This window comes from Coloeus monedula, assembly GCF_965178545.1.
Source record: "Coloeus monedula genome assembly, chromosome: 5".
Classification (NCBI taxonomy): domain Eukaryota; kingdom Metazoa; phylum Chordata; class Aves; order Passeriformes; family Corvidae; genus Coloeus; species Coloeus monedula.
In genome coordinates this window covers 63,947,016-63,964,573 of record NC_138785.1, presented here as the reverse complement: position 1 = coordinate 63,964,573, position 17,558 = coordinate 63,947,016, and the positions used below count along the sequence as shown (strand labels likewise).

Below are 17,558 nucleotides of genomic sequence, written 5' to 3'. Positions count from 1 at the left end.
AGGGCTCTGCTCAGGAACCCCGCAGTCACGGGACCCGAGGGTCCTTGGCGTTATCAGGGAACCCAAACCAACCCATGGGAACGAGGCTGACCAGGGGCAGGGAGACCCCGTGTCTCCCTCCCCAGGGCCCCTCTCCCAGGGCTCCATGGCAGGGGAGGGACCCCAACAAAATGTTATAATGGCAACACAGACATAAAAGTACCTGCCTAAGCTAAATCCCATACACTGGAGAGCCTTTTAAAAGACATCTCTTTCAGAGGAGTCTACAGGTCACAACTCAGAGAATAGTCCTAAGTATCCATGGCCAAATTTCATTCCTCTGTTGAAAAGCCAAAAGCTACAGCCAAAACATGTGGCAGGATGAGTGCAACAGCAAGGTAACAGCAAGGTTACTGCCAAGCCAGTGTGCTGGGCCTTGGTCTCAGAAAGTCGATGGCAGGTCGTGTGTCCATTAGAGCACATGCTGCAACATCAGCACCCTCTGTGCTCCTGAATCAATTCCACTACCCATTAAAAATATCAATAACCACCTCTTCAATACCTTGCACATTCCAAGGTTTGACAAGACATGTTTATTTAATTTCCTTTATCTTCTACATATTTTTTCTACCTGAAACCCATAATATTGCTGACATGCTTCAACCCACTACATCCACATTTTAACTACTGTTTTACAGCTCATTTTAAATGTCCAAAATAAATTTAAAATAAAAGCTTTCCTGCACAGTTCAACTCATAACGGTGCACTTTTGAGTTTTAGCAAAACAATGGAAGTCTTTGCAATACTATTAGAATATGGAAATATGATCAAAGCATAAAAAATCTGTTGTTAAGTAACAGAAATAAAATTCTAATTGTAGGACTGCTTTTTCAACAGTACAGCCCAAAACCTTTGCTCAGTGGAACTGGTGTAAATAAGGATGTAATAGAAGCACAAAAGAGCTGCACATTATAATTGAGGACAGCCTGTTTTGATTGCAGAACTTGCATTACTCAGGATGATGCATTAGCTAGAGAAAGCACAGCTAGACATTAGATCCCAAGCTGAGTTCACTGTGCTAATAATTAGAAAGCCATTTCTTTTTCTTTTTTAACTTGGAAAGAGAAAATTTGATATGAAAATCACAGACTCAATAACTCCATCCCTTGGGGCCATTTCTACAAAGTCACTTTTCAAAGCAGAGCCACAATGTAAGGCCATCTGGAAGTGCACATTGTTGCAGAATACAGTTGCTCATTTATTAAGCGGTACTTCATACAAAAAATTTCACTGGGGCACTGAACTGTACATTGAGGGTTCTTGTTTTCCTTTTTAAATTAATTTCAGGAAACAGGTGAAATGAGTTTCACCTAAAAGTCCAAAGATTTTGAAAACAAATGTCCATATTAATTTTCACACATTCTGTGAGCCACCTGGAAATTTTACTTTCCTGAGTCATATGTTGTCCACTGTATCCATCTTAAAAAAATCTCCAGCTCTTTGTAGTCTGGATTTTAGCGTTAGTGTAGGTCTGCACTCTGTAAATGGCCAAAGCCCCCTGCAGTCACTGTGCCCTGATCGCTCCTGATGGCCAGTGGGCTTGCACAAGTGAGTCTTGTCCTTGAACAGGTGGCTTATTGTGGGTGCAGATAGAAAGAGCTGGACCACCAAAGACAGGATATTCCTGACTCCTTGAGATCTGGCAGGCATGATGCTGTCTGTGAGGCTCTCCCGACTGCTCTCACGTCCACCTGCCTAGCCACTGATCTGGCCTTACAACCTCCTCCTACAGCGCTCCAACTTTGCTCCTCCCTCAGGCTGCATCTAGAGTAAGGAGTCCCAGAAAGTTCAGCTGGGATATCCAAAAATATTTAAGGAGGTTGGGGAAGTCTGTTTCTTCATTTAGCATTTCTTTACTGATAACATGGGGCAAAACAACCCAACATCTCTGAACATAGGCCTACCTATCATTCAGCAGGCAATGCTAAGAGGATCCAACAGTGCAGTTAACATCAAGTAATGCCGTTTGTTTTGCTGTGCTGAGGCAATAACAACATGGTGATGCCATTGGGAACAATGGCAATTACACAGCAAGCCACTTTAGCACTACTGTATCATTACAGCTTGATAATATGCAATCAAAACTTTATTAGCAATCAGCAGCAACATCTATTATTCATTGCTTAGATCAAGCTAAGGAAAGGAAGGCTGCATGCCTACCAGTAACAGGATTCTGAGCCAGTCTAAGCACAGGGTTGGAAGGTAATTCCATGGCCATACAGTCCCGAGTCACCACTGCATAGCCTTCAGTAATACCACCATCTCAGTTGTCCCATGTATAAAGTGGAATAATAATAATCAATATTTCCAATAGACATTATTAGGAATAATTAACTCAGATAAGTTAAATTAATTTCTTAGTGATTGCTAATTCAAAGTTAAAACTATTTGATTGTAAAATTCAAATACTTACATCTAAAGTTGCAGGCATTCAACATATGCAAGCAGGTACCTGAGGTTATTAAATATGTGCACCTGTATATTTGTACACAAATGGGTCCAAAAAGTGTATGAAAACATACTCAACCTAAATGGTCAGTTGGATGGAGCTCCTTCCTACTGTAAATGTGATGGATAAATATGTGTGTGAGCTCTGACAGGAACAGTTGTAGTATGTAAAGTATCTCCTATGTATGTGATGATAATTTTAGTACTTGAATTCTCAGTTTTTTCATTATGCTAATGAGCTCTTACATGACAACCAACCTGTATTCCCAATATGTACCACAGTTTAGAAACTCTAAAAGTAGACCTGAAAATAATCTTCTGTTCCTTCTCCAAAAGTTATGTTAGTTTATATTCAAGAGGCAACCAGTGTCATCTCTGTTTATTTCCCTACCTTATTTTGAGTCAAATAATTAAACAATTTACACCTTGACAACTACTTAATAAGCAACTTAGGAAAGTTAGCTGACTAAAAAAGCCAGTCTGGTATTTTTTAACTCAATTTAACTTGTATTTTTTAACAAGATTTTGTCTTCACCTCTTCAGTGTAACCAGACATGGCTGTTAGTAGTAAAAAACTTGTTACAACTTCTATTACACAGCACTATTTTCCCTATTTATTCAACAATGAAAAATTGCTAGGTAATTCAAATTAGGCCTCCCAAGCCTGTAACCTGGCTTGCGTGGGCAGACATAAGTTACCTACACAAACTGACAATGCTCTGCAAAGGCACAAAAATGTGTCACTAAGACCCACCCACAAATCTTCTTCGCCCCCCGCCCAGGCATGTACCTCTGACTGGTGTTTTTCACCACCATTTCCATTACTCTTAAAAGTCTGACTGCAGCTCCAGGTCACTAGGAACAAACAAGTATCACTAGACCAATCTTTCTCATTCTTTGTTCCACTAAACAAGGAGAAAAAAATTCTTCTGAGTGATGAGAGAAAAGGAAAGAGATGAGGTGGAAATAAGTTTTAGAAGATGAAAGACATAGTTTCAAGGAACAAAATAACTGATAAACACCAAGGTAGATTAATATTTACTGACCAGAAAGAGAAATTGCGACATTAACATTAAAAAGCTACCCTGGTCAGAATTGACCTGTTTATAAAACTAGTTTACTTTCACTTAATGACTAAGTCACTTAGTGTTGGGGTTTTAGGAGCTCCCCTGGTTTTTTCTTCTGTTAAAGGAATTTTTGCCCATACAGGTTGCCAGGGAAGCAAATGGCTGAGTACTTCAGAAAAACAAAAGAGCTAGCTACAGAGTGGGGCGCATCTGGCTACTCTTTTGTTTTCACCTGAGTGTGTGGGGGCAGTCGGTCTCGGCATCCAGAGAGAGGGAAGCTGGTTTTTTCTTCGGCCGCTTTTCTCTCTGCTGGAGAAGCCCTGGGATCCCAAACCCGCCTTCCCTGCCCCGCTGGGAGCCGGGCTGTAGCCGCCCTGAGCCTCCATTGCTTCAAGCCTTCGCTACGTTGTAGCCCTGCTCGCCCTGCCTGCCCAGACCTCCGGGGGGTTCCCCGTTTGGATTCATCTCATCTGCCACCCGGGATTTGTGCTCGTCCCTGCCGTTCCAGCCTGCTGTTCCCGAGGGTCCGGCCGGACACCGGGATCGGCTGCCCAGGGGTTTGCGAAGCCTTTGTCCCATCCCTTCCCGGGATCCCAGGCCGCCAGTGCCGCGTGCTCCCCGAGCTCGCTCCGGAGCGCCCCCTGCAGCCGCGGGGGAACCATCGCACCTGCCCTGCTCACCGGGAGCCGCCAGCGCCCCTGCCGGCTGCGAGCGGAACTGCACCCCAGGGGAAAGGGCCCGACAGCCGAGAAGGCTGGGACTGGGTTTGTGATTGTTTGATTGTTTGCTGTTACTGCCACAGTTATTGCTGTTTGTTTGACTGGTTAAACACATATAGATATATAATAGTAAAGAACTGTTATTCTTATTTCCCACATCTTTGCCTAAAAGCCCCCTTGATTTCAAAATTATAATAACTTGGAGGGAAGGGGGTTGCATCTGCCATTCCAAGGGAGGCTTCTGCCTTCCTTAGCAGACACCTGTCTTTCAAACCAAGACACTTAGCGATTTAGAAAATATCATGTCTGGTATTATCTAGCCAGGCAAGATAGGAACAAAAACATTGGACCAATTCAGGAAATAACTGGAGAGGGTCTATTCCCACTAGGGCACAGAAACAGATTAATGGCATTTCTCTACTGACAAAAAAAATCTTGTATCTTTTTTCACACCTGTTTTACTGCATACTTGTATGATAAAAATGAGAAGAATGCAAAAGAGAATCAAACAAAAAAGTTCAAAAATGTATATGCATTCGGGGCAGGCTGCCAATGTGAATACAACACCCCAGTTCCATCAGCAAACATGGGTGAAAAAAACTAGTGAAGTTCCAAACATTTTATTCAGGGAAAAACACAGAAGTCCCCTGACCACAAAGGCAGCTTTGTTCAGTTTTTTTAGTACAAATAGTGAGCTACATCTCAACAGAGAGGGGCACTATTTTATACTTCTGTAGTAGTTGGTCTGATTTGCACTTTTCCAGATCCAAGCACTTTATAACTCTTCCAGGTTGACAACTGTATATGTTTCTTGTACATCACCGTGGGCTGAGGTGGAGGAAGGAGGTGAGCCCAGAACATATCCAAGCATGGATCAGCTAGGTAGCAGCCCCTGGCCCAAGGACTAATCTTATTCATTCTCTTCCTTTCAGCTTTTCCATCCTGGGTTTGGAAACCATAGAATCATAGAATGGGTTGGGTTGGAAGAGACCATCTAGTTCCAATCCCACTGCCATGGGCAGGGAACCTTCCACTGGACCAGGTGACTCAGAACCCATCCAGCCTGTCTGGTCAACAAGCCCCAGCCTTCATCCCCACCCCCCAGCTCAGCAGGTTCTGGGTATCATCACATCAAGAAGTGAGCTCCCAGGCGCTATGTTGACGAAGTGGGTGGCCCAAGGCATCCTGATGTCCAGACCCTGGCTGGGCTGTGCCCTGTGAAATTGCAAGATATACCCAAGGAGAGCTCCCTGAGGCCCAATCTGTGCCCCACTAAAGTGTTTCATGGAGCCATGGGCACCTGGCACATCCCCAAAGGCTGACACCACTGAGAGCCCTGAGGACATCTATGACCTGCCCTTGGGGCGGTACCATGACCTGTGCCAGTACTAAAGCATCTGGTACATCTGTTACTTGTAAGTAAAAGGCACGATTTCCAGATGATGCACGCTAGTATCAATTTTATTTGAATGCAGTTCACACCAGTTCTTTACACCAGCTGTCAGCAAGGTCTGAATGACCTTGTTTTAAGTGTTTATGTTCTCAAAAGAAAGAAACATTATCTGAAGCCTGGTTTATGTTTATTTTAAAAGAGCAAAGAGTTTATTTTGAAGAGTCCAACTCAAAATGTTTAAAAGACTATGATAGATACCCTGAAGTATGGATTGCAAAACTTGAAATGTATTGCACATGTTGTATGGGCCACTGGCAAATAATAGGCAAGCAGTGTGTGCTTACGCAGTTGGGAGTATCCAAACTGTCGTTTGGCTGTCTTATTTGCACAAGATGTTGGACAAAAAATTAAAACAGAAACAAATGTGCAAATAATTTTGTATCTTGCAAGTTGAGAGCATAGTTACAAATGAAATACCATAGCCCTAAAAAGGCCAATCTTGAGTCAATGCTAAGCAGTCTCCATTTGATCTTACACTCTTTCCTGAATATCTCCTTTTTAAGACTAGAAGTTTCTTTTTTACCAGAAAATAGCCTTATTCTGCATGGACCACTGCCCCCAGGCAGACTGATCACTATTCAGACACTGGTATGGCAACAAGGTATTGCAGAAGCATTGTCACTGAGAAACCCCCACAAGGTTAAAGCAATGCCACCTCTTTCAAAATAAGTAACAAGGCTGTTTTGCAGCATGTCCTGGACACAGACTTTTCCCATTCCCTATTTCCTTACCCAGTCCTTTTCTTGGACTGTCTCTGCAAAGGTCCTTGCACACACAGCTGAAGGTCGAGTCCCCATACAAGCTCTTGGGACAGCATGAAGTTTACAACTACCTAAGCCACAAAGTTTTAGATAAACTCTTTGTTTCTAGACCTGAAGCTTATGAGCTACATTTGACTTTGACATATGACTGCTTAAATCTCCTGTCATTTATTTCTACTGCTAGAGATAACCAGCAAAACTAGCAGAGCAAATACTGGCACAGTATCATTTTATCGATAACAGTGACATACTTTCGCTTTTCAAATGTACATGATGGGTCTAGAAAGAATTTGTTGTGGAAAATTTATACAGAGACACACACACCAAAAAAAAATATATTAGAGCACAACAAATCCCCTTAGCAAAATACAAGCAAGACCTGAAAAAATAACCAGTGTGACTAGTATAACATAGACTTACCTTAGCCCTGTTTTTGTGCTGATGTACACCTGAGTATGCAATCTGTGTACACACAGGCAACAAGCATATTGGTATCTTAATTCACAAATATTATGAGAATAAGAACCAATTTAGAAATTTATTTGGATTACTATTTATTCCCAGTTGTCATGAAACACAATATAACCTACACTTCTGGTATATTTCATCCAGACAATCATAACTACTTCCAAAGCAGGATTATTTACTAACCTCAGTACACTATTCAAGCAGCAAGACTCCTAAAAGACACATCCCAACACAGGAAGACTTTCAAACTTTTAAAGTAAATTTGATGCAGAATTTCTAGGAAAAGGAAAAACATGGCAACTTGCAAAGTGGCATCTAGGAGGTACCTTATATTCTCTATCATTCTTTGTCTCTACTGTTAAAACTCATTACAAACTCTAATTCAACTACAGGAACTGCATTCAAGAAAGAGAGGGAGTAAGAGCTGATGACAATCTGGATAATCTTAGTACAATAGCATCAGTCAGCTACCAACTCAACTCAGCAGCAGTCTGAAAAGGGAAGTGATGGATCTATTCCAAGAACAGCAGGAGGGAAGGTTATAGAAAAAGCAGAGAACTTACCTCCACAAAGAGCTCTCCAGAACCTTCCCCATGTCAGTATGATAATACTTGGTAAGGATCAGGATCACCTAAAAGAAAATGAACATAAATAGATATAAATATGTAAACTGATGTAATAAATAGAAACAGATCATGAGCAGCATTAGTTTGGAAAATACAAAAGTGAGGCTTCTGAAAATCTGAACAGCACTTCACCTCATTTTTAACTCTTAATAGTTTTGCTTTTTAGTTTGGCTTTTTCATTTCTCTTTCTGGGAAGAGTGATTTCAGCACTTGAAGTTTTCTGCAAACCTGATGACTGTGAAAGATTTCCTATTTCACATAAGCAGTGGAGTTGGAATTGTCACATAAATACCACCACCACATGACATCCCCTAAGCAATATTTATGACTCTGATTAGGAAAAACCAATCTGGTTGCTAGTTTAAATTTAGCAGGCAGCTCTACAGACACAATTATTTTTTTAATCCTAAGTGTTAAACAATGGTGATTAACTTTGATTATCCAGATAAAAAAAATCAGGAAAAAAATGAGCTCTGATCTTCCTTACAAGATCATCAATGCAACTTCCATGGCTATCACTTCTCATTTCTCGAAGTATCACTTTTTCCCCTTCATGACCCAGCTCCGTGCTCAGTAAAATATTCATCTACATCACCAACAGCCAAGAAAATACACAAGCAAATTTCATCCACAAAACATCTTCACCCTATGAAAGGGGTCAGCAAGAAACGCTTTCCATCTGCTCAACATGTGACAAATTCACTGGTCAAATAATGCAAAGCACTAGTCCACAACCACTGTATCAAGCTGAATGCTATGGTTTATGTTTAGATATTTTACAGATTTCTTTCACTTGCTGTCAGTCCATATTAGTGACTCTTAGAGCCATGTGCCCATGGCAACCCCACAGAGGTGGAACAGGCTGGTTCCCTGCACAGCTGGAGGCTTTCTTTAATGTGGGATGAACACCAGTCTGCAACAGTTTGGAGCAAGCTCTTATTTAACTGGCACTGCTCTGTTCCTGCCCACCAGATGAAATCTCCAGCAAACAGCAACTGTAGGCATTCACTTCAGTTATTCAGATAATTAATATGCTGATGATACATTTATCCTGTACTCCTTGTATGCTGGAACTTGTGAGAGAACAGAATTCCAGACCGTGGATGTTATTACATGGTACTTTGGAAATAATGCAGTGTTTTACAGAACTGGGGTATAATACCAGTCTCACTCAGGGTTAGCCAAACCTCATAAATTTGCAACACATATTCCTGGATGTATATTGATATAAGCAAAAGTGGAAACAATACATAATTCATAAGTAGTATTATTCCCTCCTATTCTCAAAAAAGTCACAATCTACCAGACGACATTTTTGGAATTTGATTACTTATAAAAATAAAGGTTTGTCTTAAAAGAAAGCAAAAAAAAAAAAAAAAAAATTAATAGGTTACTACAGGACTTACAAAGCAAAGAGAAAGAAACCATTTCCCAGAGGAGAGTGTATCTATGGATGAGATTCCTGGCTACAGCCCAAGCACATTCCACCAGGTCAGCTATTCATTGTATTGTCAGCGTCTTAACTACAGCTTTTTCTAGTGCTTGCAATTAAGGAGAAAAAGAAAGAAACTTCCCTACTGGGAGCACCTATTGGCTCCAATTATTAAGGAAAAAGTTTCAGACTGTGCTTTTCCAAACAAGTGTAATTCCTCTTAAGTCACAAAAACTAATCTGGGTTGTTTTTTTGTTTTTTTTAAGAGATACAAGAGCGCATATTTGGTACATGAAAATAAAAGAAAAAATACCTAAAAATACAAGAGATTATACTTTGTTTCCTCCCATTTATGCAGAAATGGAGACTGAATCCTGAACTTAGTGAGCTGACTTTTTTCGTCTCTGTACATCTTACAATTACAACTTTGCAAATTCAGGTAATTTTTGGAAAGTGTGCTGGAACCATCCTGCCACAGGCTAAGCCTGCTGTTTCATTCCTGAATTAAACTGATTAAAATCACACAGAGAAAATCCTCTTGGGTCACCCTCAGTCCGCCTGCTTTGAGCATAACCTGTATGGATGCATCAACAAAGAACCTTCCAGATAAGCTATTGCTGTAACTCAGCACCTGTTGGAAGTGTTAAAGACTTTCAGGCTCACAGTACTGCTGGCTAGCAGCAGTTCATCTGGGGATGCACACACCAAACCAGAAAGCCACTGCTGTTCCACACACTTCAGCTGAATAGCTTTCAGGTAACTGCAAACGGCAGCCATAAGCAGTAAAACTTGACACTGCAGGATTGGTGATTTAAACTGAGGCAGAGCTCTGAAAAATAGATGTCAGTACTTTCCAATTTGACTGGTAAATTCATGTAAAAATTAAAATACCTTATTTTGCACTTTGGAGTAGAGAGAATGACTTAGTAGGAAAAACAAAGCCATAATGAGCCATCTTTGAATTCTCTAACACCATTAGCAGCAGAGTCCTGTCACAACTATAGAAGTATGAAGCTGCTGAGGGGCTGACCATCCTTTCAACTTTGCCACTGGATTTCATCCCAATATCTGAAAAATGGAGGTCAGCTATTTAACAGATTTTACAGCATCATCCTCTAGATTGTGGGCACCTTTTCAGGCAATCCTGCTAACCATAATGGTACTTTTTCTAAATTAATAGATAGATCCAAATAACAGAAGGAATTATTTCACAATGAAAGCATAAAGGTCTTCAGGATCTCTGGACTCTACCCATCATTTTTAAGAGCAGAAGCCTGTTTCACTGATTTCATTTTAATGAGACTCTAATTACGAGCATTTTACAGGCTGGATTGAAGCCACTGGTTCATATGCATGGTTCTCCTAGTTAAAGTGCCTGGGTGGCCTGTGGCTGGGGAGAGGCACAGCAGCAAGTGAGCAATGATCAAGGATATGATTCTTAATCAGCTCATACTACCATCAGTCATGGACAGCTAAAATAAACTTAACCTTTTTCTGTTATTATTTTACAGCTAAAATAAATTTAGGCAATGATAGAGAATTAGATTTACCAGATTTTTTACTTAAAGATGGATTTACAGGATTATATAGAAATCTCCATCCAGGCTTCCAGAGACTTGTGAAATCATTTAAAATCATTTTATCTTAAATTCACCCACAATTCTTTGAGTTCTCTCCCAGAGTATGACAATGGAGGTGACAACAGTGACTACTGTTGTGTGCTAGGGGCATATGAACACCTGATGGTGCTTCTGGACAAAAATACTGAAAAAGAAAAAAGAAAGTGAAAACTTTCAGCTTTTATCACAAAATTGGTACTCTATTACCTGCTTCTTTACCAAAGCCTTTGGTAAAGGCTTCTCCATAAAGCCAGTGTTTCTCCCTGTGTGCCACAGTATGGAAGATAAATCCCTTAGGATTCTAAAAATCAAATGCAATGTACATTAGAAGTTTTCCATGGAAGAAATAACTAGCTCCAGTCAAATTTCTCTACCTCATTCTCTTCCCCTCCCTTTTTTTTTTTTTTTTTTTTTTTTTTTTTTTTTTTTTTTTTTTTGGGAAGGGGGTGGGGCACAAATAGAATTTTGATTCTCCCATGTCAGTCCTCTGCTTCCAAAACTCAGTTGCTGCCTGTGTGGATTTTCACTGTTACAGTAGTCACAGGTCAAAACTCTTCTCCAAACAAAGGAGTTGAAGCAGTTTGGATCCCAAATCCTTTCTGTGTATATACCTGTCTTCAGGAGTGCACTGGGTTTTCAGTGAATGACAGACCCAGAAAACAAATGGAAAATTCCACAGATATTATTACCCGTGAATAATGAAAGTTCGAATGATCTATGTTTATCCCTTCTCTTTTTCTGTTGCTCTCCTCTGAAAATGCTTTGCAGCAAGGCTGGACTGAAAAAAACACAACTTCACTTTACAAGACACAATGTGCTTTTAAAAATTTCCTAATAAAATTTTGGCTTTAAGAAGCCTGTTTTAATCCTCTCTTTTCATTACCATGTCAGCTAAGAGGGCTGAGAAAGGAAAAAGGAATGAATTCTAGATCAATACTTTTCCTGGTGTTTATATTTTATCTTTCTGTGGAGTATTTGCTAAGATCCTTATCTTTTTAATAAACATCAACTTTTGGAAAACTATTTTATTTTTTCCCCATGCTCCCTCCATGATTCTTTTTTACATGGACCTTTCTTAATAAAGATCTCTCTTTAGCTGTACGAATCTGCATGTAGATAGAAAAAGTTTTATTTGACCCCTGCAATTGTGATTTTAAGTTTTTGGTTGGTTTGGGGGTTTTTTGCATCTATTCATAAATTTAATAGCAAAAGTCTCATACTTTGCAGTTTTTGTTTTTTCTCAACATTTTAGAAAGTGACAGCATGCTGTAAATACTTCTGGGCAGCCAGGGCTACCAGGAAAATAAACTCCTCAGACAGATTCAAGTTTCTGCAAACTTTTTAGCATCTGGTTAATTTAATTCATGTGAATGAACCCACTGAAATCCAAAGAAGTGTTTATGAGAGTCACTTGAACCAGCACTTAATACTCTGTACAACTGGAACATAACCTGCTGTTTTGCTCACTAACACAGCCTCACTCACCTTTTCAGCTATTTAACTCTTCCACTGTACACCACAACTATTCTGGGGAGATGTAGATGTTCTAGGCACAGCCTATTAATTTGTCACCACCACCCCCTGTAACTCCAAACCTTTTTTGACAACTAATAATCAAAAATGTCCCTAACAAATTATAGGCAACCACCTACTGCTCCAATCCCTCAAGCCATTTCCATTTTTGCAGCAGCAGGCTCTTCAATCATCATGCTAAGGGCAATGTTAATTTTCACATTTTTTATTTAAAACAATGACTCTTATGAGAAAAATAAAATTCAGGAGATTATTAATATGAAGGTACAATACTACAAGGCTATTATGTGGATAAACTACCATACTACTATTAATAACTACATCATAATTTGATTATGCTGGGAAAACTAAACAGAAAAAGAGCATTTAGGTTTACTCTGATGCAGCATTATGAGGAAAGGTGAAAAAGCAAACGTTTAAACCGTTATTTAAGATATTAAGAATTCACAGTGTAAGCTTCTACTCCTCTCTGGTAATAAAGTTCACAAAAGCAATACATGATTTAATATAAAATACTTAAAGAATTAGATTTCTATTTCTTCCAACTAAATTGTATTGGGAGACAAGAGGACTTACTGTGTATGAAGTCACTGACTATACTAGTGCACTTATCTTCAACATTAGTAATAATTCCGTACAGCGAATTAATTCAAAATTCAAAATAAGACACAGTAATGGCTCAAATCCTATTCTCTAAGAGGTATTTCCATCCACAAGAGCTGGATAAGTGCATAGTCTTGAAAGCAGAGGTTGTGATTGCTTCCAGATTCAAAACCATTTTAAACCTAGTACTTCACACATTGACCCTGAAAACATTCATACAGAAGAGTAACTTTAGGATATCAAATACATTTAATCCACTATCTAGCACAGAACAGGATTATATTCTGTTAGCTCTGTACAAACACAGAACAAGTAGACAACCTACTGCCTTGAGGAGCCTACAGTTCAAGTTCAGAGCACAAGAAGTCTTCTTTCTATACCATCACCAACCCATGCCAGATTTTCAACGCAAGCTCCTAAGAAAATTATGTTTACGTGATGACACTCCATATATATGAGGCTGTATATATATGGTTTTGGCTCCTCATCTCTACCTTTTAATTCTAAATCCACTGATTGATTTCAATCGTATTTAACAGGGAAGTAGATAGCCGTATGGCTGAAGGAGCCATATCAGTTTATACCACAAGTCCATGGCACAGACCCATCTATAACAGCAATAAATAAGTACAAAAATTATAAGAATGGGGAAGGCATATAAATAAAGATTCCTCCCAAATATATTTTCCTATCTTCAGTAATTTGCAACTCAGGCAGCTGGGCTGCCACTGCAGTTTTTAGCAGTTGGCTACTTGGATAAGCACAGGCTTCTATGTGGTATTGCCTGACCCATCCACACCAGAACAGAGACTATTGTTATGTAACTGTAAATGGTCAGGCCCCAAAAATCAAAGCATATGTAGAACTGGTCAGCCAACATGGACTGCTGCTACTTGAACATATTCATGTTGCTACTCCTTTCTAGAACCATTAGATACAGGTCCAAGATTTCTGGGCATGCTGCAGATGCAGAGTTCACTCAAGCAAAGAGGATCTCAGTTTGAAGGCCGCAGTTTTTAGGTTAAATATTTAACATAGCATTTGATAAGTTCTTAAAACCACATTTGCAAACATGCCAAGAGAATAAATTTCTAAATCATGAAGTAAGAATATTTTTTTCCTTAGTCTCTCTAGTCTCCTAATTGCATTTTTTTTAAATACAGACTAGCTTTACTTATCTTCCCTAGTAATGTATTCTAAATTGAATTAACAATCCTTCCTGTAGAACCAAACTTATTATGTGAATATTCTTTTTCATTCCCATGAAAATTCAAGAGGAAGCAGAGCTAACATTGAAAGATGGCATATGTAAAACATCTTTAGTCTCTTCCAAATATTTCAGGAATCCAATATTATGGATAAGCTGTTTACCTCAGTCATCACTATTATATAGCTATTCACTACCAGAAAAGAAATTCAGATTTTAAGTGCAGTTTGTGAAATATTCCTGGTCTCTTATGGAGTGTTACTGCCCAATAGTAAAATATAAAACTTGAAAGTGAGCTTCTAATCCACATCACTAAATCCTTTCTCAGGGCTAGAGCTTTTTTTAAAAAAGAAAAACATTTACATATAAAAATAACTATGCTTCTATGCTTTTTATTTCAAAAATGAAATTATTACACAAGACATATGGAAACAGCTATAGAGGAGGATACCAAAAGCTGGGCAGAGCATTCCTTTGACACAGGGCTGTTGGCAGACATGTTCACATTGGTTACTCTCCCTCACAGCTGCTCTGTCTTCACCAGAACCACAGGATTAAATATCATTGTACCAAACAACATCATATTTACCAGAGGTTTCATCAACCTACAGTGACCTCAAAATAACATGTAATTATCTCTGAAATGGCTAATGGTGTTCAAGTGAGACCTAATTGCCTATCTTTATAAAGACTGTACATGTAAGCAAGGACTTTAATGCTTCATCAAGACCAGTTAAAGAGCCACACTGTTTACTATCCTTTTTTATCATGAATTAGCACTGAAATTTATATTACCCGAATATTGTAGGTACCTGAAGTTGTTCTCTATGAATGAGAAAGATAAACATGGGAACATGGTCTACAGAGTGGCACATGGGCACACTCCTACCTGAAAGGAGTTCTGCCAGGACAAACGTAAAGACTGAGACAGTTCTATTCCAGTGACAGAGTGATGCTGATTAATATTTCAGCCAGAAGACAGAGACAAAACAGAGGCAGATGCAAAACTTGTTTCACATCTTTTGAGATATGGAGTGTGTGTTGCACTAATCAGCATTTACGTGGTCAGGGATACTTTAACTTTGCTTATTCCAAAGTCAAAAGCAGGCCTGGACAATGACACAAAAAGAGAGTGAAGGGGATTGCCAAAAAAAAAAAAAAAAAAGACAAAAAAAAGACAAAAAAAAAGACAAAGAAAAAAGTCAGGTTGCCTAGTAAAACAGGAATAACCCAAAAGAGTTCTGGGGCTGACACTCCAGGTGCTATCTAGCAAAAGTCCTTTAGTCCCCCAGCTCGATCATCCTCCCAGTGAGGGGTGCCTGGATGCCTCTCCAAACAAGGACCATTCTCTCTGCAGTTTCTCACAGGGACAGACAAGGCTCAACACCACCCACTTCTCCTGGGTGGGAGTTGGTCTCTCTATGACTGCCTTTCATTTTAACTGTTTCATCTCTACTCATCTTGCTAAAAGAATTAATTTCAGAAGTACCAACACACTGCCCCAGCGTGATGTGAGAGGGAACCATTCCCACTCAAATGCCAAGCCTGCCCGCTCCCCATGGCCCCATTCATAATAAATTTGGAACATCTCAAATGACATTAACAGAATTCAGCTACTGTAAAATACTGGGAATGAACCCCTTTGAGAAGAAGGATGAAAGCACATTTATCTTCAGCATTATTCCTGAAGCAGCAGAACTTCACATCCATGCCAATGGAAAAGGCGTAAAGGAGCTGAGGGAACATCCAAGTGGGTTAGGAGACTATTAGAAAGGGCTTGGGAGCCGTTGGGAAAATTGGTCAGGGGCCAAATACGTCAAAGAAAACATTGGAAGCAACTGAGGGAGCACTGGAAAGTTCTCCACATTCAGTCTGAAGCCAAACCAGGAGATTTCCAATCTGTGAGCACTGAGTTGTTGCCAGCTTTTTGTGTTTCCTCACCCAGCCTCTGCCCTAGGTCTCCATTACTTTAAGAGCCATGAGGACATAAAAAAGCTAAGTGGAATTATATAGCATTATCTGTGAAAAGGAACAGCTATTTCACCAGGCAATGCCACTTCATTTTGGATCCCTCTTGTCATACAGACACTATGCTTTCGTTTAACCGGTATGAAGTATAATAATATAATCCATCATCTTGGAGCCAGGTTTCAAATTAGCCTCGCATTCCAATCTTAAACCTCTAATACATTTTAAATGACCCTCAGATCAAGTAGGTACAAGCAGGAAAAGATTGTAGGCCCTGATACATGAGATCTACATTCCTTTATTTTACTCCAGTAAAGACTTAAGTATTCAACAGTTTCTTTGGCGACAGTTTTTGCATGTCAGCATTTAATCAGCTGTAGCTAGAGCTGCAAAGCAGTTTCAGTAACAAACTCTTAATGTGAAATTCTTCCCCTTAAAGACTGATGTTTTTAATGGTTGGTCTCTCTCCTGTGATCACAGATTGTTTTAGAAATATGATAAATACTTCTTTTTTCATGTCATGAGCACTACTCTTTTCTGTCTTCATGGATTTAAGGATAGGTGCAACAGTTAAGCAGCACAAGAAGTGGAAGAAAACTATTTTTAATTCATGCCTAGAACTCTTCTGAATTGTTATCTCTACACTTACACCTTCTCATGGCTCTTTTCTGTAGAAATGCAGTAATTTCAGTCTTCTTGCACCCCCTTACCGTAATGTCTATTTTAAAGTTGAGAAATGGAGGCAGAGACGTATCACTGTAGTTTATCCCAACTTTAGGATAGAAATAGAGAGCGATACCTCTAGAGATCAGTTTTGCCCATCAAGATGTGAACAGTCCTTTGGAATTACTTTGTTTCCTACTGATTTATCATACTGAGGACCTACACTTCCAGCTTGACCCTCCCAGAAAGACTGGATGAATCCCTATCTAAAAGAGCTGCAGAAGTCCAGGCAGAGCAGATAACAACATATAAAGCAAAAACAAAGTGAGGAGCAGGATCAACAGACATGTCTAAATTCCATACGCCAACCCCAAGGATCTTCTTTTCCAATCCATGATGCCCCCAGACCCAAATCCCACACCCTCCCAAGACCTTTCAGGGTCCCAAGACCCTTTCCCTATCACTGCTACCCACAACACACAGCAACACGCTCACACTGTGGAGCCAGGAAGTCTGCAGTAGTTATGTGCTTGTGTACCACCAATGTCCTGACATGTAACAGAAACTGTGCCAAAGAGGCAACATCTTCAGTAGGGGAAAAATTCATTTTTTTCTGTACCTCCCTTTCCACCAAGGAATAAATGAAAAAGTAAGGAAAGAGTTGAAGAAAATTGTACAATGATATATATCATCTCAGAAGGTTGAGCAGACTAAATTTTGTAACAACTAAAAAACCCCACATTTCATTTCTTCAAAATGGTAGGTATGACTATGATATGCTTCCTACCAAGGTACTTTACAACAGAACTTTATACTATCAGAAACTTAAAACTTCTGTACAGTGTCCATGACATTTACTCTTGTCCTCCATTATATTGAGCATCTCTCTGGAACTGCTATTTATTTTCCAATCTTTTTCCTAATGAGTTTGTTCTATATTTGAATTGTAAA

At 39.5% G+C, this 17,558-nt stretch overlaps 1 protein-coding gene across 1 annotated transcript in view; it reads right to left on the bottom strand.

The window, feature by feature from the left end:
• Window positions 1–17,558, bottom strand: part of SORCS2 (sortilin related VPS10 domain containing receptor 2) — a gene marked incomplete at both ends in the record, with an annotated part of 532,676 nt that overhangs the window by 350,745 nt on the left and 164,373 nt on the right. Inside the window, one exon of the mRNA XM_082281426.1 lies at window positions 7,520–7,587. Within this exon, the coding sequence (XP_082137552.1) occupies window positions 7,520–7,587 (68 nt within the window). The remainder of the gene's footprint in view (window positions 1–7,519; window positions 7,588–17,558) is intronic.